This window comes from Serinus canaria, chromosome 4, assembly GCF_022539315.1.
Source record: "Serinus canaria isolate serCan28SL12 chromosome 4, serCan2020, whole genome shotgun sequence".
NCBI classification, from domain to species: Eukaryota; Metazoa; Chordata; class Aves; order Passeriformes; family Fringillidae; genus Serinus; species Serinus canaria.
This window is the reverse complement of record NC_066317.1, coordinates 26,828,755-26,856,702: the sequence shown is the minus strand read 5'-3', so window position 1 is coordinate 26,856,702 and position 27,948 is coordinate 26,828,755. Positions and strand designations below refer to the sequence as shown.

The 27,948-nt window shown below is 40.1% G+C and overlaps 1 protein-coding gene across 1 annotated transcript; it reads right to left on the bottom strand.

Annotated features, from left to right (window-relative positions):
• Window positions 1-48: 48 nt before the first annotated feature.
• On the bottom strand, window positions 49-27,789 carry UBA6 (ubiquitin like modifier activating enzyme 6). Its single transcript, XM_050974192.1, has 34 exons — window positions 27,655-27,789; window positions 27,236-27,363; window positions 24,930-24,992; window positions 23,962-24,056; window positions 23,094-23,122; window positions 22,211-22,305; window positions 21,600-21,711; window positions 20,427-20,507; window positions 19,761-19,883; window positions 17,845-17,968; window positions 16,502-16,605; window positions 16,019-16,081; window positions 15,473-15,549; window positions 14,753-14,819; window positions 14,197-14,340; window positions 13,424-13,491; window positions 13,080-13,158; window positions 12,809-12,889; window positions 12,372-12,449; window positions 10,959-11,140; window positions 10,502-10,607; window positions 9,690-9,779; window positions 9,500-9,580; window positions 8,802-8,930; window positions 7,930-7,981; window positions 7,760-7,823; window positions 6,844-6,913; window positions 6,137-6,208; window positions 5,279-5,396; window positions 4,139-4,332; window positions 2,881-3,008; window positions 2,019-2,106; window positions 1,550-1,644; window positions 49-333 (listed from the first exon to the last, which is right to left on the bottom strand). The coding sequence occupies exons 3-34, from the start codon at window positions 24,968-24,970 to the stop codon at window positions 198-200; spliced, it is 3,066 nt and encodes a 1,021-aa protein (XP_050830149.1). The 5' UTR covers window positions 24,971-24,992; window positions 27,236-27,363; window positions 27,655-27,789; the 3' UTR covers window positions 49-197.
• Between the last annotated feature and the right edge of the window lie 159 nt (window positions 27,790-27,948).

The window sequence follows — 27,948 nt, the reverse complement described above, 5'->3', positions numbered from 1 at the left end:
CTCCTTTGAGAAAACAGACTTGAAGAATACAGGAGCAGAAGAAACAAATCCAGTTTGTCTTCAGTGCAAAGCCACTGATTTTCACCATTTAATTAAGGCTTCACCAAAAAGAAATATATAGTACCATCTTTAATAGCTGAAAATTAGCACACTCCTTTCAGAACAAATGGTCCATGAGTGACTTTGTGTCTCTACCATCAATTGTCTTCCTGAACAAAGTAGTATCTCACTGGTGGCCCGGGCAAGTCTTCCTCTCCATCAGTCTCTGGAGCAAATGATACTGTCAAATCCACATACTTCTTATCAGCTGATGGTTTCACAAGCTTTTGCATCCTATAAAGAAATGAAGAGCAGTTCATAAATGCACCAGTGAGAATTCAGGACCATACCAGGAGGAATTTCACTGCTAGCAACATGTACTGGCCCAGCATACTACAGACCAAATTAAAATAGAGAATACACCACCTCTAAATTGCACACAAAAGCTGATCCTCCACCTGAGCTTCAGCAGATAGTATTCTGTTTTCCTGACAGACACAGCCCATTAAAGTCTCAGAGTAGTAAAACATCCTGATATTCACAAGAAGGCAGCTTCATACCATGACTTTGACTTCCTTACGTACCCCACCCATTCAAAATTATTTATACAGCTGTAAGAGAAAGCATATAAGCAATATTTTTGGAGACAGGCTGTAAATTCTCATCTTAGTATGCCAGGCACTCTAAAGCTTGGCAGCTCTTCTCTCCCCAGGAGTTTGAAGTAGCTTGCTCATACCTCTCTGCCTGATACCTACTGTCAGGCCTTCAAAACAGTACTGATCAGTGCATCCACTTATTTCAGCAAAGCCTGTGAGCACTGACTACCACACACTTCACAGGAGCTGTAAGGAATAGATTTTTGAACTAGAGTAGTTCAATCCACAGTTGTAAGGCAGAACTAAACCTGGGTGAGATCTAGCTGTTATTTTGCAAAGGCCTTCAGTCAAAACCCAATGCCCTGCCTTCACATCATGCCAAACTTCCAGGGTGAAATACCTCAATTTCCTGTCTGTAAGCAGCATAGCAAAGACTTTTTGAACGTCATCATTCTTAAAAGGGTTGAAGTGATGGAGAATCTCAAGCAATTACTATAATTGAACAGACTTACGGAAATCTTAAACTGCAAGAAATACGTTATTCCTTCAGAGCTTAGTTGCTAAATATCAGCATTAGTTTTAAGCCAGTTTCAAAAGGTTCTAGTAGTCTTGTTCTGCTTGAACCGTGGTATATTCTTTCCCCTTTAAGAAATTGTTGTCAGGCTTCTTTAGTTTTCTCATTCTGGTATTCAACAGTTAAAGCAGCATTTTACAAGTCTCCTTTTCTCATCACAGAAGATAATTCACACTTTTTTTTTTTTTAACAAAAAGTAAGAAATTATCTTTTTTTTCCCCCAACGTATTAATGGCTAGAAACCACTGAGAGAAAATACTGCTGTCAGACACACATCCTTTGATACAAGCAATGAACATAATTTGTATGTGCACTTGCATCCCCAAATCCATCCACTTACGTCAACTTTAATCTTTTAATATGGCCTGGCATCACAGGAACATAAAGCATCTTGACTCCTTGTACAACCATAGTTGGTTCAATTCCATATTTCTCCTGGAATTCACAAATTAAAACTTGTTAAAAGATTAGAACAGCTGGCCAAACCAGCAGGTACTACTGTTGCAAATACTACAGCTAGTTATTCAAATCCATAGGATCCAAACCAGAAAACCTGGTAATGCATGGATGCTGATAGAAAGTTTTATTAAGATACATTTGAGCCAACTGAATTAACAAGGAATTTGAAAACAGGCTTGGATGCCTTTACTTAGAGACATTCCCATTGACATTAGTTATTACTAAAATTATTCTGGTTTGAACAGTAACTTGATGGAAATAAAAAAGAAATCAAAACACAATTCAACAACCCAAAAAATGAAACCCCTTTCCTCCTGTCTTGTATTAACCCAGGACAGTAGATAACTTACTCTGACAGCATTTATGAAGTCCAAGAGAGTAAAATCCTCTTTCCCATAAATTGTCCACCTGTCCCAGATGGTAAATGATATCCCATTTCTGTTTTAAAAAGTGAAAGGTTGTTACTTTAGAATGTGAACTCAGTCATTCCCTTTAAAAGTGTATTGGAGAATTGCCATGTCTTCTTGCTGATGTGCTGTTTAATCTTGAGCAAAAACCACTTCCCTCTCTGCAGCCATTTCTCCAGCCCTCTGACCTTGCTAAGCACAAGACACAGTAAGTAAGTGTGGTATCTGACAATGAAGTTACTGAGTCTTCAGACCTACAAAAAAATAGCTCTTGTATTGAACAAGATGCAAAAGCGTGTCCAGGATGTTTCCTAAGAATAATGCCAAGCATCTACCTTCTCTGGATTTTTAAAATCTCACAATTAACAGCTTCCACTGAAAACCAAACTAAGCCTTTAAACCCACTATTTTTTTAAATTAGGACAGATGAATATGGACTGCATTTTCCAAACAGGAAATTCCTGGGGAACGCATTATGGGACACCCTTGGCAGTGTTACAAGGATCACTTACACCTCTAGCAGTACACAGTCAGTGAATAGCAGTTTGATAGCAAGCATGAAGCAATTCATCATCTTCCAAGTTTAAACAACAAAAATGAATATCTAGAATGTTAAACTGGAGTATGGCCACAAGCTGTGGTTCCATCACAGCTCTGCTATGTGAGCACATAAGGCCTTAATGTGGATATCTGGAATTACTAACTAGTCAAACTTCACACGTGTTGGAATGGTTCAGCAAGTTCTAAGTATCAATTAGTAGGTTTCCAAAGATTGCCCTTGCCCTTCTTCCATTGTCCTTCCTACCTGATTTCTGTTCTTCTTACTTCAGCAGTTTCTGTAAAGACCATTATGGGAATGGCTAGGTTCAGAAAACAGTTCTTGTATGCATCAGCTGGGTAGCCACCCACAACTTTGATAAGTTCCAGTGCAACCTGCAGTAAATTAGAATTTACTTATTAGGTTTTAGTGGTATCAACTCTAGTGTAGTTAAGAGGCCAGCAACTACCAAGGAAGTTATTAATGAGTTCAGCCTTTGTCCAATCAGCAAATAACATGGAAATGCAACCCACTATGCCACAAATTCTGTTGCAGCCAAGGGAAATATTAAAATATTCAAAACTGTTCTTAATGTAGTACTCTTCTAAAACTGTTTGGTTCATGCAAACTCCACAAACATGATGTTCTGTTGAGATGCATGAGCATGAACTACTACAGAACAGACCCTTTCCACTCTCGGCAGCGGCATTCTAATGGAAGTTAGTACTAATGGCCAAAAACAACCCAAAATGTGGAATTCCAACCCATCTTTCTGTGCTGCAAATCAAATATAAAAACACCAAATGAACATGTTAAGGAAACTTCCCTTTTTGACCATTCAGGAGTCACTCCAGCAGCCACACTCACAGCACCAAAGACTTTCACTGCTGGGACTGAATCTCCTTCACACTGGGCAGCTTCTCAATTACTACCCCACTACTCAGCCCACTCTCACAGCCAGACAAGGTCTCCTTGCTGGCTGGACCCTGGGTTTTCCTTAGCAGAGTCTCAGACTTCTGGGTTCTTTGAGTAATTTTATCATGATGTAGCAACAGAATAACAACTCAAGCTGGTGCCTTGGAGAAGGGGCCCTGAACAAAGGACTACCTGGGCTTTTGTATCCTTACAGTGTCTGTGCCCAACAGTTCTAGGGTCTTCCAGCTGAGTCCTCAGCTCCTGCTGTGTCCCTGAATGTCTGGTCACCTGGCTAGTCCCCAGGTCCCTGTGCCCTTTGTTGTGCAAAGGGTCATCAGCATCAGTTCATGACCTTTTGCCTGAGGCTCCCACACAGAGCTCAGCTGGCACTGCTGGCACTGCAGCTCCACGCTGAGCTACCTGCACTATATGCATTCCTCAACAACCTCATCTAGAATCAAGCATGACCTTTGCTATTGGTACCTATGAAATAAATCCATTTCTTTAAATGAGCCTCTGTCAGGGTAGCAGTAATCAATACCCAGACAACAGCAGTTTAAGGCAAGAAACAGTAAGAGAAAGAAATAAGCATTTTAAAAATCAATCTCACCAGCCCTGATACAGCAGCAGTAGCTGTTGCAATGGCAGGAATAATCTTTCCAGCAATGCGCTTTGTTTTGAACCGATCTGCTGGTTCAATGTTGTACATCTTGGCTCGCAGGTTTGACGCTGCTGTTACAAAATCTATGTGCCCATTACTATCATCATCTTTCTCAAAGGAGATGGGTTTCATTTGCAAGTCAGCTGCTCACAAAAGAGAAAATATAAAAGAGCAACAAATTATTATTAGAAAACTGAGGATGCCCTAAACATAATTTAAAGGAACAAGAACCTTAACAAATTAAGTATTTCACATCCTGGAGCTTGGTGCCTTATTTGTTTTCCTATGCTAGGAAACGCCCCTCTCAATACCACTTGCTAAAAGTGAATAATGCAATAAACATCAACAGAGCTTTATAATTTTACTGTCCTTTCACCACCAGAATAGATTTTGAACATCCATCCCTATGGATGTTTCTCATACACCCCACGTCACTAAAGGTCCATTCTGAGAGAGCTCCCTTTTAAAGCTTAGTTTACCTGCAAAAATTTCAAAATATGGACTCAGTAGCATTGGAATCAGTGTTTTGGGTTGTTTTGAGTTAGGGATAAGCTAATCTTTCTTCTGGATTCATGGGCTAAAAAAAGCTTGCATGTAGTTATTGCCTAGTGGCCTCTTCATGTGGCCAGGCACAAAATGGGATGCGAGCATCCTCATTTTAAATCCAGAAGATACTGAGGAAGATTCTTAACAGTCTTTACAATTTAGGATCATTTCAGATTGAGAGCTCTAAGTGATGACACTCAGCCTTCTCATGCCCAAATCAATTGTAGTCCATCTGGGATCCAGCCAGCATCCTTCTCCCCTCCTTAAGAGTTCAGTTCCCCACTGCTGCCTGCTCTCTGTCATCAGTGTTGTAACTACAAGCAAGTATAACAGAAAGCCCTGAAACTTCCAGGAATCTCAGAAATACAGAACCATAGGATAATGTCAAGCAACAGGACAGGCATCTGCATGGCACTTCAGAAAGCTTTAGGTATCAGCTCCACTTCTTGCAGAATTCCAGAACTGCTTCATCCAAAGACCTAAATGTCACTCATAGCAAATGCAGGATATTACTAAACTATGACACTGGTTTGCACTACTCACTTTCCAGAGCTTCATTAGATAGTATAGATTTCTCCAGGTGGAAAATAGCATTTCTTTCATCCTCACTGCTGACAGGTATATGATCTGGCTTTCTTGCAGTTTCATCAGTCTGTACAACCTGTGTGTGTGCACAGTGCTTGAGTAATAAAATACATGAACTTCATAGAGTGCAGCTGTCAAGTGTACTAAATTTTCTGTCTTCCTTGCAGACTTTCCCCCCCCAGCTCAAGAAATGGATTTACTGGATCAAGTCCAGCCAAGAGATTCTAAAACATTAAAGGACAGGAGCATCTCTCATGTGAGAAGAAGCTGAGAGAGCTGTGATGGTTCAGAGTAGAGAAGATCAGTGTAGAAGGATCTTCAGAGTAGAAGGGTCAGTGGGATTTATCAATGTCTACAAGTATCTCATGGGGGGAAGTACAGACAGCACAGCATGCCCAGTGACAGCACAAGGGCACAAACTGAAGCACATAAAATTCCCTAAGAAACATACAAACATACAAAGAAAACATTCAAAGAATGTTTTCATTAAAAAAAAAAAGAAACAAACAAAAGCATCCCAGAAAAATTGTGAGGATGGTTGAACACTGCCACAGAGAGAGGCTGCGGAGTCTCTATTCTCAGAGATATTCATAACCCAGTGGGACACAGTCCGTGATGACTTGCTCTAGCTGCCCCTGTTTAAGCAAGAGGATTGAACTAGGTGTTCCTTCAGGGGTTTCCTCTAACCTTAACACACTTATTTCCCCAAAACACATTAAAATTTGTTTTTATTTCTAATTAGCATCAATGCAGTAGTAGGAGATGTGGGACACTGCTTGAGGATTTTTTTTTCTTTAAATTAAATACTACACTTACTTTGTTTGAAGGTCTAAACTCTGGTACCTTCACGGATGAAATAATCCCCAAAATGGTTTCCTCTGACAAGTCCTGTTATGGTTTTGAAGAAAAACAATTTAAATTCATATCAACTCAAAAAGGCCTCCACAAAAAGACTGTAAATCCAACAGGATTTCAAAGAATACTAGATCCAAGAAGTCTCACAGATATTCAGTGATGTTTTAGCTAAACATCATCATTAAAACACCAAGTGACTTCATTTGCCACAGCAAACCAGAGCAGTGTGAAGTGCCTAGCACTTGTAAACTGAACTGAAGTGCAAACCTGACTTACAGGAAGGTCCAATTAAAAAACAAACAAGAAAAAAAAAAGGGGATAAGCAATGCAGAGACTGTAAGCAGTAAAAAAAAACCTCCATAGCATGCCTAAGGCACTCAATTTTTAAAAAAGCCTTAAAGAGATTTTCATTCAGTTCAGTAGTTATATTGCATCAAAATAATTACTAAGTTCAGTGCTTACTGAAAATATCCAATACAGTACTCATTTCTTCTCCAGGTTAGGGATTTAAATAAAGAAATTACAAGCAGCTGCCAAACAGACCGTACTGAAAGACAGATTACTATAAGAAACACTTTATTCAGCCCTTGAAAAGAGCTGTCAACTGGACATAGGCCCAAACTGAACACCAAATTAGGTTAAGAGAACACTGTTAGAGTCTGGATTACCTTTTCTGTGAAAGGAACACAGTATACTGTTGCAAAGAGCTTTGCTGTGCTCACGATGAAACCATAGTGCCTAAAGAAAAAAGAATTATTTTTGGTTGGTTGTTTTTTCTACTTCAGTTGCCCAAAGGTTTGCATTCATGTTCAAGATCTTGAGCAAACATACTGAGAAACAGAATTTCCATCCTTCAGTGTACACAGTACAAAACAGCACATTTTGAGTGACTTAGAAGTTGTCCCCAAAACTAAGCTAATTTTGATGAGTGGAGAGTTATTTAATGAAAACCATGTCTCCTTATTCTTTACAGTCAAGCAAACAATTACAAATGCTCATATGACATCAATATGATAAAAAGCTTCATCTCAGAATTACTTTGATATTTACCACGATGTCAGTTTTCACTCAAACTAAAAACAGTGATCCAGTTTCTCAAAGCAACTGTACATATACAGCACATAAAAGCTTTTTAATCCATCAACCACATCCATTTTTAAAATTATCTGTAATACCCAAGCCATCTAGATAAGACCCAAATTGTAATGAACAAGAAAAGTAGTCTCTTCACTAGGTCATTTGGCACATCCTGCATTTTATGATGTGGACAGTGGAGGCAGGGAGGTGTGACAGCAACAACTCAGTAATTCTGCAGCCATATAAGACATGAATGGGTTGTTCAAAGCCATTTCACATTAGATGTTGTCAGAACAGCACCCTCCAATTCCATATCAGTGAAAGTTAAGTTATCTGCAGTGAAAGTATTTGGCAGCTCACCAAATCTGCCACAGGATAAGACTGTGCACAAACAGCTATTGATTCCAGTCCAACTTCCAGGCTATAAAGCCACTGCCTTGCACTTCCTGCTGTAAGGTGGGCTTTATAGGATGCTATACAGTTCATCTGGGACAGCACCATACTTACAAAGGATCGTTAAATTCAAACTTCACTGGGAAAGGAGGCCTCTTTGGTGATTGCCAAAACAAACCTGGTAGAAAAACAGGCTTAAGATGAAATCCTAAGGAACCAGGAGCAGCAACAATATGACATATGTCATGGATTTTCAACAGGCATAAAGGGGCATTTGTACTTACTTCCATCTTTTAATCGTGTATCAAGGGGAAATGAATGAAGGAGCTGAAGAGCCTAGAGGAAAAGCCAGAGAGGCTTTAGTCATTTGTCACATGACCATACTAAACCAAGCCTGACTAGCTGAAGTAATTTAAAGAGTTAAGAAAATCAAACACCTTTGTCAAGATGGACAGCTTAAAGACAAGGACTACTAAACAGAGTGCTTGCCCATTTCATTCACAGAACAGAGATGACAATGTCACCTCATCTGTACAAAGCTCAAGGAAGGCATTTAATCCAAGCAGCAAAGCATTGTCCCCCACGTTACTGTCACTTTAGAATTCTTGCATACAGATTCACAACTTGGAATGCAGTATTTCCTCAATGTGACAACTACCACCAGGGATTCTGTATGCACAGGAATGTTTATTAACCCACAACAACCAAATCCCATCTTTCCTACAAAATTACACACATACTTTAAGCAACATTGTAGACCAGACTGTCAGAACAACTGGCTCTTATTTCCGAAAAGTCTTTGAGAAAATCAGGGTTACAAAGGTGAGTTCAGAAACAGGAGTTTAGTGTGGGAAACAAAAACCTACTGCCTAATAAAAGACATCGGATAATCCTGATACTTCGGAAAACTATGAAAAAATGCCAAGAAAACTGCATGGAGACTACTGAACAGAGTACTAAGAGTGAGTTAATAAACAAGACCTAGAAGTCCTACAGTAGAAAGGGATGCAGCATTTTTAGGTTTCAAATATAGTTCATTATTTATCAAGAGATGGAAGTGAATGTGAAGACCTGGATACTTCATTATTAGAGCCACCAGGTTTTCTAAAATCTTCATCATCCTCATCATACTACCTCACTTATAGGTCTTACCTACCTTATGGCTAAAATACTTTTCAAATTTTACTCTTGCTAGTTCTACACACTGCGTCCAACTTCGGGGTCTTCTACTGAGAGTTTTAATAACATGAAAACAGCCTTCCAAGCTCTCTCCTGATTTTATTCTCTAGATAAAGAAACATGAAAATGTTAAAACAGACAAGATTCCTTCTAATCCAGTCAAACAATAAATATGTTTGTAGTATTCCACAGGCACGAGGAAACAGAGGTTCACTTCAAGAAATATTATCCTTTATGTGCTCCTTTCCACTGGGGTTTTTCCCCATTTACTTCCCCACCCTTTGGACCACAGGCCATTACAGACTCAAAAGAAAAAGACAGTAAACAATTCCGATCCAATTTATTACTACATGAACTCGCTTCAAACTCAGCCTTACTTTCATTTTTCCCAGCTATTTACACATCAGTGTGACACACACTAATCACACACTAGCAGTGTCTCAGTCTTTCTGGTATTTCTAAATCGTGCACAGAGCCCATGAGCTGGAGATGCTTTTAATTATGTCACACCCCAGAACTACTGTTCATATGATCAACTAATAACTTGGCCAAGTTAATCTTCAGGTTTTCTGAAAAAAGTCAGAAACAACCCTAATCTCACTGGCCTTAAATAGAAACAAAATCCATAAAGCAGTAGTTTAAACCCTCTATTTTACCCTGGCAAGATTCCCTTACCTGTAAAACTTCTTCTGCTGACGGATAGGTTTGCCAGAACTTGTTAAACAATGAAGGCTTGTGAGAAAATGAACTTTCAAACTGTAAAATAAAAAGAACAAATATGGCATTATGCAAGAAGAGTATCAGATGCCTACCCTTCCAAAAACACATGGAGTTGTCCTGAATGCCAAAAAGGCTAATTCATTACCTTATCTCTTGCCCACTGTATCGTATGCTCAATAGCAGCTGGGAAAGACTTCAAGGTGCAAAAAGGTATTTCTTCCTCTGGTGGATCCCGCTGTAATTAAAGAGGCTTGCATGTCAATGCAGGCTTATCCAGGTTAATTGTTAATAATTGCACAAAGAATGTGTACACAACATAAGTTAAAAACTCTGCTGTTATAAAATACAAAGTGGCTTTTTATGCTTAGAAATCTTTTATGAACACTAGTACTGTCAGTTCTTCTTTATGAGGAATAGTCTAAACTCAACACTGGAAAGCAAAACTGAACTTTGAAACACAAAAAACAGATGAAATTGCCAGCCAGGTTTTCCAAGATGAGGACCTGGCATTCATGTACACTTTCAACATGAAACATGCCCTGCCACTCAAGGCCAGAAAGACTTCTTTATGGACCCTAACAAGACAACTGGGATGCTCCAAATCCTGTCTCTGTATCCACATGGCCCTATTTCATGGTGTTCTCAACCAATGAATTTCTCCACAAGAACTTAAAATAGAGGGAATACTGCAGGTAGTGTTTATCAGCAATAGAGCCTGAAGGTTCATTTTCCCCCTTCCTATTCAAACTATTATGTGTGCTTGTAAAGAACTACTCAAATTTTATTTCCTGTGAGTTTTAATTCAGAAACAAAGGAAGTGGTTATTTCCTAACAGTACTGTCTTTCAGCAGCTCAAATAGGCCACTTATTTTAGAAAGACATATAAAAATGATCAAAGAATCAGAGGGCATCATGGGACAAGCTACAGAAGGTGAGCAATGGTCTTGAAAGACTTACATGACTATTGTAGGACTCTGTCAGATGGGGCACAATAACTTCTGTGTGTCCTTTTGTTCCCATAGTTCCAGAGTCTATAAGAGGACGCAGGTTTGCTACACAACGACTGACATGGAAAGACACAGACTATCAGAGTACAGAACAATCTCTACATTCTCGCCTTGCAAACATTACTGAAGTGCAACTAGAGTTGTCTTTAGGCACTTTCAGAAGTGTGGAAAGCTTACAACAAACTCAGGGAAAAAAGAGATTAAATAAGAGCTATTCAGGTTAGATCAGGATACCATACATCTCAGCATGTATGGATTATGAGCATTAGAAATTATTTGTAAATGTCAATATCTCTACTTTTACATTTAAATGCATATTTTTATGCTTTAATAATCTTAAAACTGATAGAGTATCCTCACCCTCATCAGAAGTTAACAGCTGCCCTTGCTTCCCTTCCACCCCCTACCTATCAATGTATCTCCTGGCTTCAACATTGTCCAAAGCAGTCACAATCACGTCTTGCTTGGTGTAGAATTCATCGCTGTAAGTGTTCTCAGTGGCTGGACAAACTTTATTAATATCTGAATCAATCTTTATGTAAGGATTGATGTTCAGAGTTGCTTCTGCTGCAGTGTAGCTCTTAGGTTTCTGAAAGCATAAATACAGATATCAGCAATATGCAGATAAAGAACATCAGGGACACAGAAATAGCAACTTCATTTACTGATCAGACAAAATTCACTGGCAGAAATGTTAGTATGCAAAACATACAATAAACAACATTTTTTTATTCATATACTTTCCTCAGTGATAAATATCTTATTGATCTAGTTTTATTTTTTGTTTTATTTAGTGTTTCAGAGATTACATGGTGGGAGCAGTTAAATGGTTTATCAAGTAACAAACTGATGCCATGTGCTGCCACTCATAAGAATTTCTTGAAAAGAAGGGAGGAGCTCATGACTGTCTGAGGATAAACCCATCAGGAAGTCTGACTGTGTCTATGCAGCACAGACATCAAGCACCTGGGAATAATCATATTACTGCAAGGCATTCCACACAAAACCAATTTCAGAAGCTAAACTGAAATAGAGTTCTTGACCTACCCAACACTTCTAGCCATACCACAATTATCTAGAGATCAGCACTCAAGCCTGTGGCTTCTTAAAGCTTTCAGGGTTCACCTTCCATTTATCTATCCATCCAAAGTGCAATCTGTTCCCAGATTTGCTACACAAACAGGAGGCAGAAAACTCAACTGTTGGGGTTTGGGCAGGGGAAGCCTTTTTCCACATTGCTGTCATGATCTAAGCCACCTTTTTTATTTTGTGCTGTGTTTGCAAGTACGAGGATGTTCTCTCTGCGTCTAAGGAATTAACAGCTTCTTTGTTAAGCATTTACTGAATGCACATGTTGGGCTTTTTCAAAACTAATTACCAGCTTAATGAAAACTGAATTAAGTCAGAAGACACCAACTTCGGTCAAGTGTCATCAGCAGCACTACTGAGCTCTATCAAGAACACTTCTGCCAGCACTGTCTATTTTTTGTTGTTTTATTTTCCCCAAATACCAATGGGATAGTAGAGCATTTCTGACATAGTAACACATGGCAGGCTCTTAAGCAAGTCAGTACTAATCCAACTGTCAAATTTGAGAGATTTCATTAGTCAAAAACACCAGTACAAAATAAAGACCAGACAAGTCAATTTTACTTAACTGATACTAGTGATGAATTGGATGCCATTGGAGTTCCAGGCACTGTTTAAAAAAACCCCTGTCTTTTCTGGACAGGAGTACAGACGCTCAAAAGTTCAGCTCTCTGTAGGGACACAGGACATAACACAATAGTCCAGAAAATTTACTGAATAAGAAAACCTACCTGTATGTGGTGAGGTCGAAAAAGAAACTGCCTGTTCAGGTTGGATTTCTCTATCAAATCTGGATCTGTAATTGTAACCTAAGTCAGAAGGGGCAAAAGCAACAGCTGAAGTTACAATTTAAGTGTAACACTGAGCAAGAATCTTGATGAAACTTCTATAAACACTTGTCAAAACAAATCATTGCTATTGGCATCCACTGTGGCCAAAGCTCTGCCTACACTGACTGACTATTTTGTTTTAAAATCAAAATACAGCAAGACTGTTCAAGTGTTTTCTCCTTCTATTTGCACACATTTCTAAGCCAAGGCCACCGTATCCTCTGCACAGAGATCAACCTGAAATAAGATTTAGGCTTTTAACAATTTTAGTAGTCTAATTATTTAATTCTTCCCTGTCACCTACTTCTAATGAGAAGTAAGATTAACAGGTGACTTACCAATCCTTTGTCTTGCCCAGTACCAACACCAAGAAGTGCGAAGTTTTTTAGCATTTCACAGCCTATGGCTCCACAGCCAACCTAAAGAACATTACATTTGTAGAATGAGAAATATAAGTGGAAACCAGAAGGACAAGTCCCATTCCAATTCTGGACCACTTATTCTGCAGTGGCACATCACAGAGCTGCCCTCATGTATTTTGAGGACAATGAGCATTAGCAGTACCAACAAATCTTTTGCAAACAGTGTAACAGTGTCAGTCATACTCACCAAGAAAACATTCAAATCATGGAGCTTCTGGCACAGAGCATCTCCAATACAAGCCCTCAAGGCATCATATCTATCTCCCCTAAGCAGGCACAGGAGACAAAACAGGAGACTTCAAGCTGCTATTTATCATGGTAGCACCATTGATGCCAAACTACACTTGGACATGAACTAAGAAAGTCAGACTGAGTCTACAAGTCCTGCTCATGCTGAAATAGGACACACATTCTTAACCCCCAACCTGTCCCTCCAGCAAACAACACTGAATTAACTTTAAAAGACATCTGTGCCTGCTTGAGACTCAGATGTGAACATTACATAAGACAGCAGCTTGCAATTATATTTACCGTGGGAGAAACTCCTCAGAGCCCACCTTCTCTAGAGGTGTTACAATGTCTAAAACATCTATATATAGCTGTAAAAAAATGTAAAAAAAAAAAAAGGAAAAAAATCCATTAAAAACCTGTGAAAAACATTCAGGTTATTTTAATTTAAAAACTAACTACTTTGCATGAACAACAGAGTCTGGAAATGTAGGAGCACTAAGATTTTACTGTCACTGAAAGACTACACAGCATCTGGTACCCTACAGTTCACTTCACAATTTTAGTGGACAGGAAAAATCACTTAGACACAGAGGGGAATAAACATTCACTCAAACAGGTGAGCTACAAGTTTTTGACTTCTGACAGGCATGTTAGAAGTCCATACCCCTCCACAGGTAACTCTGAAGATTGTGACTTTTTTTCAATCCAACTGTCCTCTGACACTTATTCTGAGAGTCTGAAAGGCCTGATCTTATGTACAGTAGCTTAAGCTGGTATTTGCACTATATCACACCTTAGATCCACACAGTGACAAGCCAAGGCTCTTTTTGCTAGGGTGGAAAAACAATGTGCTATCTGAACCCCAAATACAAAAATTTTAGCTCAAACTGGCTATAATTTTATTATATGCATAAAACCACTACTTTTTCTAAATATAGTCTCAAACTTTTTTTTTTTTTTTTTAGTTCCATGTCACAGAAGTTGTTCAGGTTACTCTGATCATACAGCATTTACACACAACCATCCATTCATAAGATGTCAAAATAACCATCCGAAAACCAAGACAGCCTTACCCACTGCTGCAATGGAGAAAATTTTCCTGTTACTGCTTTCAGGACTTCCTGGCTAGCAACACCACCCACTGCTGCAGCCAAAGGAGGTAGAAATCCCTGAGCAGTTCTAGATAGCCATTTCACCACATCTCCATTCACCTGAGGCTGAAAAATAAGACACAGGAACAGGTTTACCCACTAAGTGAACAAGTTAGTGTTTGACAATTTCACAGACCATTCTTTTTCAGTAAAAGACAGATTATTTCACTCTAACTAGTAAAATGTTTCCAGCCAAGATAGATCCACCATATACCCTGTATTTATCACATGCATTTGTCTAAAAACTGAATTCACATCACCAGAGGACCAGCCTTCATGTCAGGTCAACATTCAGTTGAATCCATGCTAAAATCCCATTCTGTTTCCTCACATGGCTTTCAGACAGCCAGCTGATCTATCTAAATATGGACTGAAAGGCCAGAACAGGGACCAAAAATTAAAGCATGACTTTTAGGCTAGTCAATAAGCATTAAAATTATTAAAAAGTAAGTCATAATGATAATGGTTCCTTACTCACTTTGTTTTCCAGTGTTTCACTTATAGAAATGGCTATTTTCAGCATTTCCTCAGCATCTTGAAGGCATCTAGACACCAGGGTAGAAACAATAATGATGACTTTAACATTCCAGAGTTCTTCTGGAAACACAATCAATGGAAGAAAAAAGCAATGGATACAGTAGGAAGCTTGGTGTCTCACATAATCCTTAACAGTGAGCATTCAAGATGTACTTCTAAATATTTGGGTTAGCTCAAGAACAGGAGTCTCAGTAGAAAAGCCCACATGCAAGCACAGTCTTAAGATTTATACTTTTTAAGTAATTTTGTCACATTTAACTCAAAATTACACACATCAAGAACTACAGTCAAATGAAAAACACTGAAAATTAAACCCAAATAATTCAGATTTTTTTTTTTTTTAATCCATGAACTACAAGATAACTCAGGATCACTGAAACAACTTATCAGTCCCACAATGTGAAAAAAACTAGAACACAGAAGGGCTCCCTCCAGAAGTATCTCCTGTCTACCTGGGCCCAGAAAGTGTCATTGCTATATTGGGAAAGCCTTGTTACACACTGAGATACACATCAGGTAACATTTTTCATCTTTCCATTTCTACATGGTCTATCAGGTACCAGACAGGAAAGGTGCCATGCTGCACAGGCATCCAGGAACTACACAAAAAGGAGAGATCTGTCTGGTTCAAGGCTTGGCAAACACAGAACTGCTGCTTTACCCAATGTTGGGTCCACGACCAAAGTTCTCCTGGAAGTGGTTCAAGGCAAGCATGGCAACATGGATCTGCAAAGGTGCCTGTTAAGACAAAACCAGCTGTTGATCAGTTACAAACTAGAAAGAAATGAAGTAAACAAAAACAACTATCTGAACTCTTCTGTTACCATTTCATTTCTTGTCTTTTAAGTACAACACTCAAAAAAAGTTTTTAAATGGCCTTAAAAAGTGAATTTTAAGTACATTTTAATAATGTTTTTTAAAAAGTGTTGCTCAGTAATGCAAGACCCTTTACACACATTCAGCACCCACTTCAACTAAGTCCAACTGAAGAGTCCCCAAAAAAATTCAGAGCTAAAATTGCAAAGTGCAGTAATCTTCTTTTAACTAGGCATTATAATGCATTGCATTTTGCCAAACATCAGTAACAAAGCCCAGCATTAAGGGCAAAAAGTAGAAATTATATTATGTTAAACATAAAGTTACAGATTACATTTCATGTATTTCTACTATTAGAGCACTTATGCCCAAATCCCCACATGCTAATTACCTCAGGCTTGCTAAAATCTGGAACAAGGCATAATGGATTTGTTATCTGCTTCTCCAGCCGTTCCTGGAAAAACAGAATTCATGACAACAACTACTTAAGGACACAACAGCCACTGCTACCTGACAAAACAATATTCTTCCTACAGAGATTAAGAAATACATATCCTTTCTGACTAGCACTGCCATTGCTCTTTTCATTATTCATACCATACTAGATGCTAGAAACAATCATCTACTGCGAGTTCTATCAATAATGGTCGGAGAGATGTTTCACATCCTAGTGGTAAGATTCATTGTTAAACGGGTGTGATTTTGGGGGCTGGCTCGTGCAGAGCCAGGAGCTGGAATCCATGATCCTTGTGGGTCCCTTCCAAACAAAGGACATTCTATAATTCTAGGAAACATGTATGTGCTGAACTCTGCTTCCAGTGCTCAGAGCATTAACGCCTGAGAACCCAGCTCTGTTCTGTAAGCACCCACTTACAAAGTAACACATCTTGGGCGTCTTCACTTGCACAGCTATGCCTCCATGCAGGTAAGGCTCCATCTCTGATGTATCACCAATGCTGAAGGAGTAAGGTGACACCACTGAAAAGAGGAGAAAATAAACAGTGACAGATAATTCAAAGTGTCATTGGATGCTACAGTTCTTTATACAATGAAGGGTGGGGGGGATTGCCTATCCTTTCTTTTAGTGCTGCAATTTGCAGTAGGCAACCTTATTTTGAAAGCATAAGCACTGCTGATCCTTCTAACAGGATTAACCCAGAAACTGGCAGAGGGACAAAGCATCAGTTTCACATGATCTGTTATGAAATGAGCTTTTTTAAGTGGCAGCAGATTTAACAAGAATTCTGATGACCACAGCTCTTTAACAAAAATGAAATCATTTTCTTTAGAACACGCACAGCAATGTCCAGTATTAACTGCTCTGAGTAGAACTTTAGCCCTGTGATGAGAACTACAGGTAATCAAAAAAGGCAGCTGGAGCATTTTGTCACATCTTCCCCCTAATACACAGGAAGCATCATTCAGGCAAGACAAAAAGACAGAAAAATTGTTAATTCATGGAGAACTAAAAGCAAAAGCTAAGCAATGAATAGGAGGAATGAACTGACTGCAGCATCAGTTCTAGCAAAATGCAAGGTCCCAGAGGAAACAGATTCAAGCACATGTTTCAAGGGTACTGTTTTTTGTCTCAGACCACAAAACAGTAAAAAACGAACAACCAACCCCCACCCACTTGCTCTCTCTTCTGCTCCAAACAAATAGACATTCAGATCTGGGAACTGAAAAATTCCCCAGCATCCACAGGGACCAAGAAGAATGCCTTGAGACATGAATAAAGTAGAACAAAGCAGGGTAGATGTAAATCATGAAAATTATTGTAAAAGCATTCTTAGAATATTGTCAATGCATCCCTGTACACTTAAATGGTCACCCCAAATAAGCTACAAGGCAAACAGTGACACACCAAGTGGCACCCAAAACCATGACAGAACCACAGGCATTATGGGACCCTCCAAATAACAAAACAGTTTCATCATCAGATGAACGATGGTCAGCTCAGAGGCTGCTAACTAGATTCCACAGTTTGAGCTGAGCAATTCCATCAGCTCCTTAAGCAGCAAGATGAGTTCAGGTAGACTTTACTAAATGCCATCAAAAAAACACCAGGAAGACCTTTGTACCAAAAAGCAACTTTTTTGTGCAAGCTCACTGGAGGTCTGCACAACCCAGCACTCCTCTGACTATGGTAACTAACACTGCAGTGGCTAAATCAGACCAGAAGGTAAGTACCTTGCAAATGAGTCAGCAGCAGTTTACCTGTTATTTGGTGTGTGGATCCATTCAAGCTCACCATTCCATTAACTTCCCGAAAGGTTAAGAACTGTCCTGTTTCAAGCCTGTGTGGATGATTTTCAAGGCAAGTGACAATACCAGGATTTGACTGCAATAAAAAATGGCAGTCAGCAAGGAGGAAAGTCTCTCGTGCATAGGGGTCACATTGTACTGCAGGCACATAGCTTTTTGTCTACTGAAACCGCAGTCTCTAAGACTTTTAACACCTTGTTTCTGTCACAGCAACTGTGTCATGGCAACTTTTTCAGTCCTACAATTTTCAATTTAACAGTGTTTTTACAACACAAACTTTCTCATTTTTACTGTTTTCACCTCTCAGTATGTTAGCAAACTGCATTTGCTAGTTCTCAGCAGTCAGATCCATTGTTATGTTCTAAAACAGTAGCAGATTTGTCCCCTTTTTCCAAACTAAAAATAGTCCCCACGTTCAAAGAAATTTTCAGAGGCATTAAAAAAATAAAGTCTTGTAAATGGTCCTTATTACTCCATGCTTCCTTTCTGACTGATATCCTTAGAAAGGACATCCAAACTCATTCTTGAAAGTTTGGAAGCTTAAAAAGCTGGACAACATACAGGAGAGACACAGCTTCAGCAGGTCACAGACAAGCTTACAGTTGCAGGAATCTCAGACAACATCTCATCCTGTTAGGGGATGTGATGCCAACTTGCCACGCACACAGAGACCTCACTGCAGTCTGAACACAGATCATCAAGACCTTGTGCTGCACCTCAGGCTGTAACCTGGTGGATTTGCAAGCAAGTCTGGCCTATAAAGTCTCCTCTCATCCCTTTCTGAGTCTCCAGTACAAGAAAGATTCCAGCTAAGCAGCATAGAACTTAATTACAGTGGACTGCATTCTCTGTGGACAATGAACAATGGCAAAGGAGTTGACTGTAGAAAATTCTGCTTTGATTTAGGGACACCAGTGCCACCTTGACTCTGTCTGTGGGACAAGAACAGGCACTTGATGGCATTGAGTTCTAATTCTCATTAATTTTACACTTCAGAGTGGAAGAAGATACAACTAAAGTCAAGTATTAGATTATTAAACACAAGGCATGTATACAAATGTATATTCATTCCTTGACTTGGCAGGTAATCAGCACAAGCCATGAAACTCAGCTGTGTACTCCTTATGTAATTAATGAGAACAATCAAATCATCCATTCCCTTTTAATGGCTCCAAGGAACAGGCTACTCAAATCATCATATCATAAGCTTTAATCCAGACCAAACCCAACCTGCTGTACAACCCCTCCTAGATTGGTTATTTTATATCTAGACTGGAGATAGGACAAAGGACTTGCTGCTGGATCAGTGAGCTTACTGTCTGGACTTCCAGAACTGAAAAAAGGACCTAAAGTAATTTTCCTTTATAAAACAATAATACAAGATTAAATGGACATCCTTACATTCTGCATTGGAAGTTTCTCATTGCCTCTGCTTTGGTAGGTTAAAATAAACCTTTAAATGTCTTTTCAAAAAATGGTCTCAATTCCCTTGATTATTCCAGTAGTCTGCCTGTAAGTGCTTCAGTTTCTTATAAAAAGGGCTCTTTTCATGCCTATTTTCACGCTTCCTTGCAAGACTTACCCTATTCCCATACCAAAATTACATTTCTTCTTTCTACATCCCCTCATTTCTTCCTCCTGCTCTCTCTCCAATCAAAAAAATCATTATTGTGTGTTACATAGTAAGTAACAACCAGGAGGCAAGGATAAGAACAAAGTAACCAAAGTAACTTTGCTTCTCCTATAACACCAATTTTAAATTGCTTAGCAGGCTGCTCAAGCAAAGCACTCTGCCACTCTCCTTTTCTAAGAGCCAACAATGAGTCCTTGTAAACACAGTTAAAGCAACACTGACTTTTATCCCTTACTTGTGTTATATTTGAAATGAAGATCTCCTTTGGTTCTTCTCCTGTTGTATCCAGCACTTCAAATTCATCACCAAAATCACAAAACAAACGTGAACATACTCCATACACATCTGCACTGATGAACTACAAGAGAAAGTAAACATCATGAGTATCCCTAGAAAAGTACAAGCCAAAGATATGATGCCTCACATTGGAGCTGTTGAAGGCCAGCAGGTTTGATTCTACAGTGGAAACCTGCTGTGTACTCGAGACACACTACACAGCCCAGCACCAACAACAGACCTTGAACCTGCAGGAGCATTTCTGAGCCCATTCACAACACCACTACACAGTGAAATGCTGCCATTTGTGCTTCTCTTACATTCAGTCTCAGCACATCCTTCAGTCTCAGCACATTCTTTCAGAACAATTTTGAGTTAATAGTGAAAACTATTTCTTTAACATGATTGCTTTTTAATTAAAGGACCAAGCTGTGGTTACCTGTGCTGGTATCCAGATCATACCAGTAGCAGCACTGTATTCCCAGAACTCCTGCTGCTGCACCAACATTTCATCTGCATTGAATTATATACCTCATAACCAGCTTTCTCATTTTTAGAAAGAAAACCCTGGAGGTCTAGAAGGCCCACTGTACAGATTATTCATGTGTTGCATTTTTTCTATTACCTTAATAGGTGGCTGCTGAGCATGACAGAAGTCATTAATCTTCTTCTGCAGCAAGAGGCTTACTTCAGTCAATATGACACACTGTGAACAAGAACAGAAATACTTTTAAGACACTGAAAGCAATCATTATCTTCAGGCTATGGGAAAACTTGGTACCTAGACTAAGTTATTTAAGTGTCATGACTCCTATTCTTAAAAGAAAGCAGTCTTTAGGAAGTTTTTTCATTAAAGCAGATTGGTTACCACCCCACAGGTTCTGGAAATGAATGAGTAAGAACAGGAACAGCAAATTCTCGGGTTTTTGTTTGTATGGTTTTTTTGTTGTTGGGTTTTTTTTGTGGTTTTTTTTTTTTTTTTTTGACTGCAGCTGTGGAATTCAATACCCAATTTGAATATTTACCAAAACAGTTATGGATAATCTCAGCAAAAATGTAGATTTTGAATTTTAGGATCAAAGCTAGCAAAAAAACATAAATAACACTCATCAGTGCACACCAAGAAGTCTGCACAGGCTTCCAGTATTTGTGGTCATCAAATTGCAGACACAGAATTTCTACACACATTCCTTTAATGCCTAGGACAGTACTGGGTTCCAAGGCACGTGCACTGCAACCCATTCAGTTACACTGGCCTGCTGTAGCTGGGACATTCACAAACTTGGTGTGCTTGTATGTCAGCCACACAGCAAAGGTTCCCCACTCAGACTGAGCCATGCACACAGGCAGGAGACAGCTGACTGAACAACTGCAAGTGCCCTCACTCCACCACAGAGGCACATACATACATGAATCATCTAAATATACAGCCTGAGCTTCTGCTGCCTCAAATACAGCACACAGAATATATGCAGAACATCTGTGCTATGTAGCTGCAAAGAAAGGTCAAAGCTTCACCTTCAAAGAAAGAAATTTGTACAGCAACCCCACTTAGCTACTTATTGTCATAGCAAATTCCATAGTAAGTGTACTAAGAAAGTGGTGGGAACACAAACCCACTTGAAAAAAAAAAGCACAGCACTTCATCAGTCTAAATACAAGACCTACTCTTTTATTTACACCATCTCAACATATACTTCAAAGTTCTTCATTCCGTTTACTTACATAAAAAATCCAAGTTGTACACTCTGAACAGAATACACAAATACACATAACAACTGCTTTAAGAGTGACATACCTGGTAGTGCTTTAGGAAAGACAGATCTGTGGTTTCATCTAGTGGCACAGTTGATGCTGCTACATGGACATATGGATTGAGTTCTGCAATACGAGGAAGTGTGGCCTCAGCCCTGAAAGAAAAGCAATTTTCAATTTTTTACATATCTACAAAATTGTATTTTCAACATAGATTTTCATACAACAATGCCCTACAAGAGACCCTCACAATGTCTCCTGGTAATAACAACAACCGATTAACTTACACCTCAATTCCTAGCAGGTCTGAGGAAAACTGCTGTGTCCAATATCACAGGACTCACAAATTTTCTGCTATCATGGCTGTTGTCTAGAGTTGTACAGGTGGCTGAGAAAGCCCAAGGAAGAAATGCATTCTGGCCCCCACTATCAATCTGCATACCAAGCAGTGACACTTATGACTCAGAACCTCAGTCCCAAGTCTAGACTTCCTCTAACATCTACCTGGGTACTGTACTCACAGCCAGCAACTCCAGAGAAAGGGTTTAACAGGGGTTTGATATGTACTACCAGCTCTTGGACAAGAAACTGCTATTTTTGATGCTGATGAGACCGTCAGGCTCAGTCCTCTCTCACTCCAAAGACTTCACTAACCTGTTCCTTTGACTGGTAACATCATCTTCATGGATGAAGAAGTTGATCCCCAAATCCCATTTTGAGCAGTGCTTGGTGTCATGAACTGTAAGAGCCTAAGAAAGTTTGTCAAAAAGCATTTGCTGGAAGAAATATACAAGGTCACAGCACCCAAAAGGATGGATTAAATCCCCATAAAATATTGGAGGACTAACACTGCAGAAGATTTAGTTGTAGTACATATAAGAACAAGCTCTTCCAGCCACTTTCCCAAGAAAACTCTTACTGTTTGAGAGAGCAAAACACATCTGCAACATGCACTTCCATTCAGCATTTTCCTCCCAGTTTGCAGTGATAACAGACAGCATTTAAATATCAAGGATCATTTTTGCCAGACTGTGATACAGGGGAAATTGTGATCTGAAAATTAATGGACTCACTTGATTTTTTTCTGTTGGAAAGAAGAGTTTTAAAAGGCTTCTTGCTAATAAAATTAATCACAGCAGCACAAAAGCAGTTGTTGGATTAAAACACCCAACCATTCTAATGTCTACACAAAAAGATTCTCATGGATGACAAAATAAGATAAGATATTTTGAATAGTCTGGGTTTTGAGTTTGGACCACTACATTTAGGAGAAGCCACTCTGTAGAAAAAGAATTCAGTATCTAATCAGCAGCTGGCTAAAATATTTTATGAGATATTTCAGAGCACAGTGGACATTAATGTGAGGTTCTAACAGTACCACTAGAACATCCAGATTATTGAAGGTTTTCACCCCTAGGTTCTCACAACCCTTCTACTGAAAAACAGATTCAGAAACTTTAGATTAATTAGTTAGTAGTGTTTTGCCTTTTTCTCATGCTTACCGAAGAATACCCAACAACAGAACTGTTCTACATACCTTTACCCCAGCCAGAATGATGTTTTTGGCTGAAAAAGCAAGAACAAAGCAAAACCAGAGTGAGAGATTATTGCAGGTTACTTGCAAATCTGTAATTGGATAGTTTTTCAGGTGGACAATAACAGTATTTCAGTGTTAAGAACTTCATAGCTTAAGGGTTTTTTCTCTTTTACATTTGGCTCAAGCATTCTACTGCACCCCAGAAAGCAAAATAACACAAGCAAGGTTAAAAAGACCCTCTACATTTGTCATTTGTCAGCTGTTCATCCCACAACTGTGATTACAGAGACAGAAATGACAAACTGCAAAACCCCATGACTCTGTTCTGCCATCTGGCGCACAGAACCACTAGAGGCAACTGAAGGAGTAACACCCCAGGCACGAACCACCCAAAACAAATCTTGCTCATGAGGAGTAAGGGAAATTGTTAAGGAGTCTCTTGTATCAGGGCAGTTATGCATTTTCACCAAATAGTTCTGTTCTCCCACACACCCTCCCATTTCACACCTGGGAAAAATGCGGGCTATAGCTAGTCCTGTAATACATTCATTGATACTGATGCCTAAAAGAGTAACTTGGATTACCTACCCTAAACCTTCACCCAGGACACAAGATTTGGGTAAAGCAATCTGGCTCATGGAAGCACATTTTAAAGTAAAATTTGAAATGTTGTTCTAGTAAAATGAGAACTTAAGTCCAGGATCTTTCCTGCATCTGCAATGTTAGTAATATACATAATGCACACATAAACTCACTCAGACAGTTCAGACATGCTTATTATATTTAAACTTAAGGTTTCCAAGTATTCTGGGACAGTGTGTTTACACAATACACTTGTGTCTTTTTAAATAAATGTTACCTAACTTACCAATCTCCACCCCAAGGCCACCTATACCACTCAGGAATACGTGGGACTGAGCCATCTTCTGCATTGCTGTGTCTCCAAGAACATACCTCTGGCGACTACACCAAAGACAAATTCAGATCAAAACAAGATAAAAAGTCAAGAGCATATTAAAACAAGTCAAGAATTCCCAGTCATTAAAAAACTTTTTCAAAATTGAAATGTTTATCAATCAACCATAAGATTTGCATTCACAATGCGTACAGTGAAATGCATTTAGTCAGACCTTGTCAGTGCCAGGTTTTAGAGATGATAAATAAAGTCCACTGCAAAACTTTTTCAGGATAAACACAGTTTTTGGAATTAACTGATGAAGACACATGCATGCAAAAGAATTTCTTTGTTACCAAAAATCTTCAAAACAGAGGGTGACACAGCTTATGTAGTCAGATCCTAAAATCTGGGAGAGTCCTAACATCAATCTGCACAATTAAACTTATACCATTCCAAACATCACCTTTTTCATCAAGGAAAAGAACAACTTTGATGAGGCTACTGCCAAAAAGTAAAGTGACACAACACCAGAAGTACTGCACTGAATTAAAAAGAAGCCTTATTTGTTCTGCATACAAGCATTTTTAAAATTATTTTTTACTTTTTGATTTACAAAGAAGCTTTTAATCCCACCATTGGGATACCATTTGTCCCAGGAGAGACTTTTTGAACAATTACCATGCCAAGTGATCTCAAGACATTCCCAGCTAATAAATTAAAACAAAACTAAACCAAAAGAAACAGTTGGTTTTTTTTTAATCTACAAAAAAAACCTCAAATCCAACACCCTGAGGTTTGGAGGATAACAGAGATATTGAGGATGAGGACCGAGAAGCACGGCAAAAACTGAGGGATGAATGAAAATGTAACAATACTGCATGTAAACGTAAGTGTTCCTGAAAAGTCAGGATCAATGCTTAAAAATCAGACAATCTTACCTATACAAAGCATCATCAATTTCCATAGAGTCTGCTGCCATGATTCAATGTGATTTGTGTACACTAGAAGGGTTAGAAAAAGAAATGAGCTGGTTATGTTAGATGCAATCTCGCAGCTGGCACCCCCTCCCTGCCCCACTCAGTTCTTCATTAAAGGAACTGAAAAATAAAAAAGTGATGCTACACAGGAATCACTTTGAACATTAAGAAGCCTGTGGAGCATCACAGGACATGGAGAAGGAAAACACACGCCAGCCAGAAGACAAAAACGCAAAAATCTTCAATAAATACTTTCAAAATACAAATGGACATTAATTTCCCACTGAGGAAATGCAAGTCTTACTCATTATATTTGCAACAGTTAGATTTACTGAAAGAGCAGCTCTTTTTACATTAAGAGCTCCAAGCTGATCAACTTGCATCCATCTGATCAGTGGGTTTTTTTGAAAAGAAGATCACTGAATAGCTAGAAATAGACATTTATGCTGCATTATTTCTAGATTAATTGAAAACCCTTAAGAAACAAGTGTTTCAGCTAACTGAAGAAACCAACACCCAAAGATCTGAATTACTGCAACATTCAATTAAGACATTGCAGTTAGACAGTTTGATAGGACTGTAAGAAAAAACGTAATCTTTGCTATTAAGGCCTTTGGCCATCAACAAGGATGTTTTCATTGTTAAGTTGGTGATAAATAAGCACCAGGATTAGGAACAAGCTGACCCTGGGCACCTTGTTTCTTACTTATGCACACTGGGAACTGGGGTGCTTCCTGAACCTGGCAGGTGACAGCCACCAAACACAGGATGACCAAAATAGACCCTGTGTGTACTTTTGCAGTAGTGATAGGAACTGATGTTCTGGGTCACATATCTTATTTCAGCTTTCTACAAACTGCCTTGGAAACTACACAATAGCTGACAACCCTCTCTCCTGAGACTGAAAAGTAAAGGCCCAGACATACTAAGGACATTTTTTTTTTAAGAGCACAGATATCAGATATACCCTAAAATAGCTTCCAAACCTGCCCAAAATATTATTCCTATTCACTGTTCAGGTGACTTTGGTAAACATTTTAACATTTCCGAAGTATGGGACTTGCAGTCTGTCACAATGTGGAGACTGCAACATTCTGACCCAAAATTCATCCTTTTGGTTTTTAGAAAGTACTGAAATAGCACAGCAAGGGGCAGTTACATGGGACACAGGCCACAAATCTCATCCACAAAACTCTTCCACCATGTGGATATTAACTCCTGCACTTCAGTGAGCACTCAAGGCAGGCAGCATGAGGCAGCTCCACCACAGCCCACACCACCAGCCACTTCAGAGCAGCTCCAATGCCCTTGACACCACATGGGCTGAAGACAAGCAATGACCATTTTACTAGAGCCCAGATCTCAAGCCAGAATGCAACACACCACATCTTACAGTCAAAGGCTTCAGTCCCTGCTTAAATAAGGGCCTTCATTTCAGCTACTGCCTGAGACACAAGCCTGGAGGTCCCCTTCAAAGCAAGCCATCAAGTAGATCAGAGCTCTTCTGCCCCTCCACAATCACCCTCCACAAACAGCACTGGCACTCTGGGACTACACAACATAAAAGGATTGCAGTACTGAGATGGGGAAGGTGATCCACCCCTGGATAAAAATGCCCAGCTTCCACTGCTGTGGTTGGTGACAGCCATCTCAATCTCTATGCCCTCCCAAACAGTCTTTTGTAAAAAACTAGGACGTGTGATCAACTGGCAGGAGAAACTCAGCCACCTGTTTCACACAGACTCATTTGACAGTGGCTCTTTCAACATAATTTTCATTTCCCCATTCTCTTCCTGCAGTCATAGTTACAGCACTGAGATGCTGCCAGTGCACCCATCAGGTAGAGCAAAATACCTCCTTCCACAAGGAGGATTTAATGACACTATGATCAAGTGATCATAGCACAAACTTGGTTAATGTATTTCTGCATTCAAGTTATTTCTCCCTTTTGTTCCACCGGTATTGAATCTGTTTCAAAGAAATGCATGTCAAAAAGTCATTCTAACGTTATGTCCTAGTTCTTACCAGAGGCTCAACATTTACACACTTGTCTGTTTCCTTTTAAAAGCCAACATTATCAGTTTTAATGTCAGCCTTGTATTTAACAGTTTAAGTAATGTTCTTCATATTTTAAAGCCTCAGCTGCTTGCATGACATAACCCAGGGACAAACGGAGAAGCTAATGTTACCAGGACGGGCTGAGATGCTCTGAAGAGCAGCAAAAGCACAGGAGCTGTAGCGGTGTGCTGCTTTCACAGTGTTCTCACCTCCGAGTCAGCGCAGCCTGAAGCAGTGTTAAGTACTCGCTGTTCAGCACGCTGGGATGGCACGGAGGCCTGGACTCATCCCACCTACCCGGAGCTTCCAGCGGCTGATCCCAGCCGATGCAGACTCCCTGTTCAGTCGGCGGGAGAGAAAGAGGAAGCTCAAACCCAGTTCCTGCCCAGCCGGACTAATGCGGGAACACCGACAGCTCGGATCTGCAACGGGGAGCCCCGACAGAGCCCACGGGCTGCCTCAGAACCACCCGGACCGCAGCAGAGCCTGGCGGCGGCAGCCTCCACTCGCCGCTCCCGGGGCGCTCCCGCGGCGCTGGGCACCACCGCCCGCCCGCCCCGCCACCCCGGGCTCGCCGTGCCCCGCCCGCCTCCGCGGCCCCGACCCCGCCGCCGCCCGCTCTCCTCACCCCGCGGCGGCCTTGGCGTGGCGATCCAGGCCCGAGCGCAGCCGGCGGCGGCGGGGGAAGAGGCAGGAAAGGGGAGGGAAGCGGCAGCGCCGGTGCCGCGGCGCTTCCCCGCCTGCGCCGACATGAGGGGCCGGGCCGGGCCGGGCCGGGGCCGCCCTGAGGAGGCGGGACCGCCGCGACTCGGCAGCGGAAGGAGCTGCGCGTTGGCTTCCCCGGCCGGAGGCCCCTCGGCCGCACAAATCTTCGCCATTTTCTGCCCGAAAAGTAGCACACCGTGCTGTTAAGAAATAATAA

Bases quoted from the DNA above. Each gene is read 5' to 3' on its own strand.
- UBA6 (XM_050974192.1), bottom strand. From the start codon at position 24,970: ATGGCAGCAGACTCTATGGAAATTGATGATGCTTTGTATAG. The intron at 11,141-12,371 runs GTAGGTTTTCTT...TTATGCTTTCAG, and splicing joins TTCGACCTCACCACATACAG to AAACCTAAGAGCTACACTGC. The intron at 2,107-2,880 runs GTAGGAAGGACA...TTTTTAAAACAG, and splicing joins GTAAGAAGAACAGAAATCAG to AAATGGGATATCATTTACCA.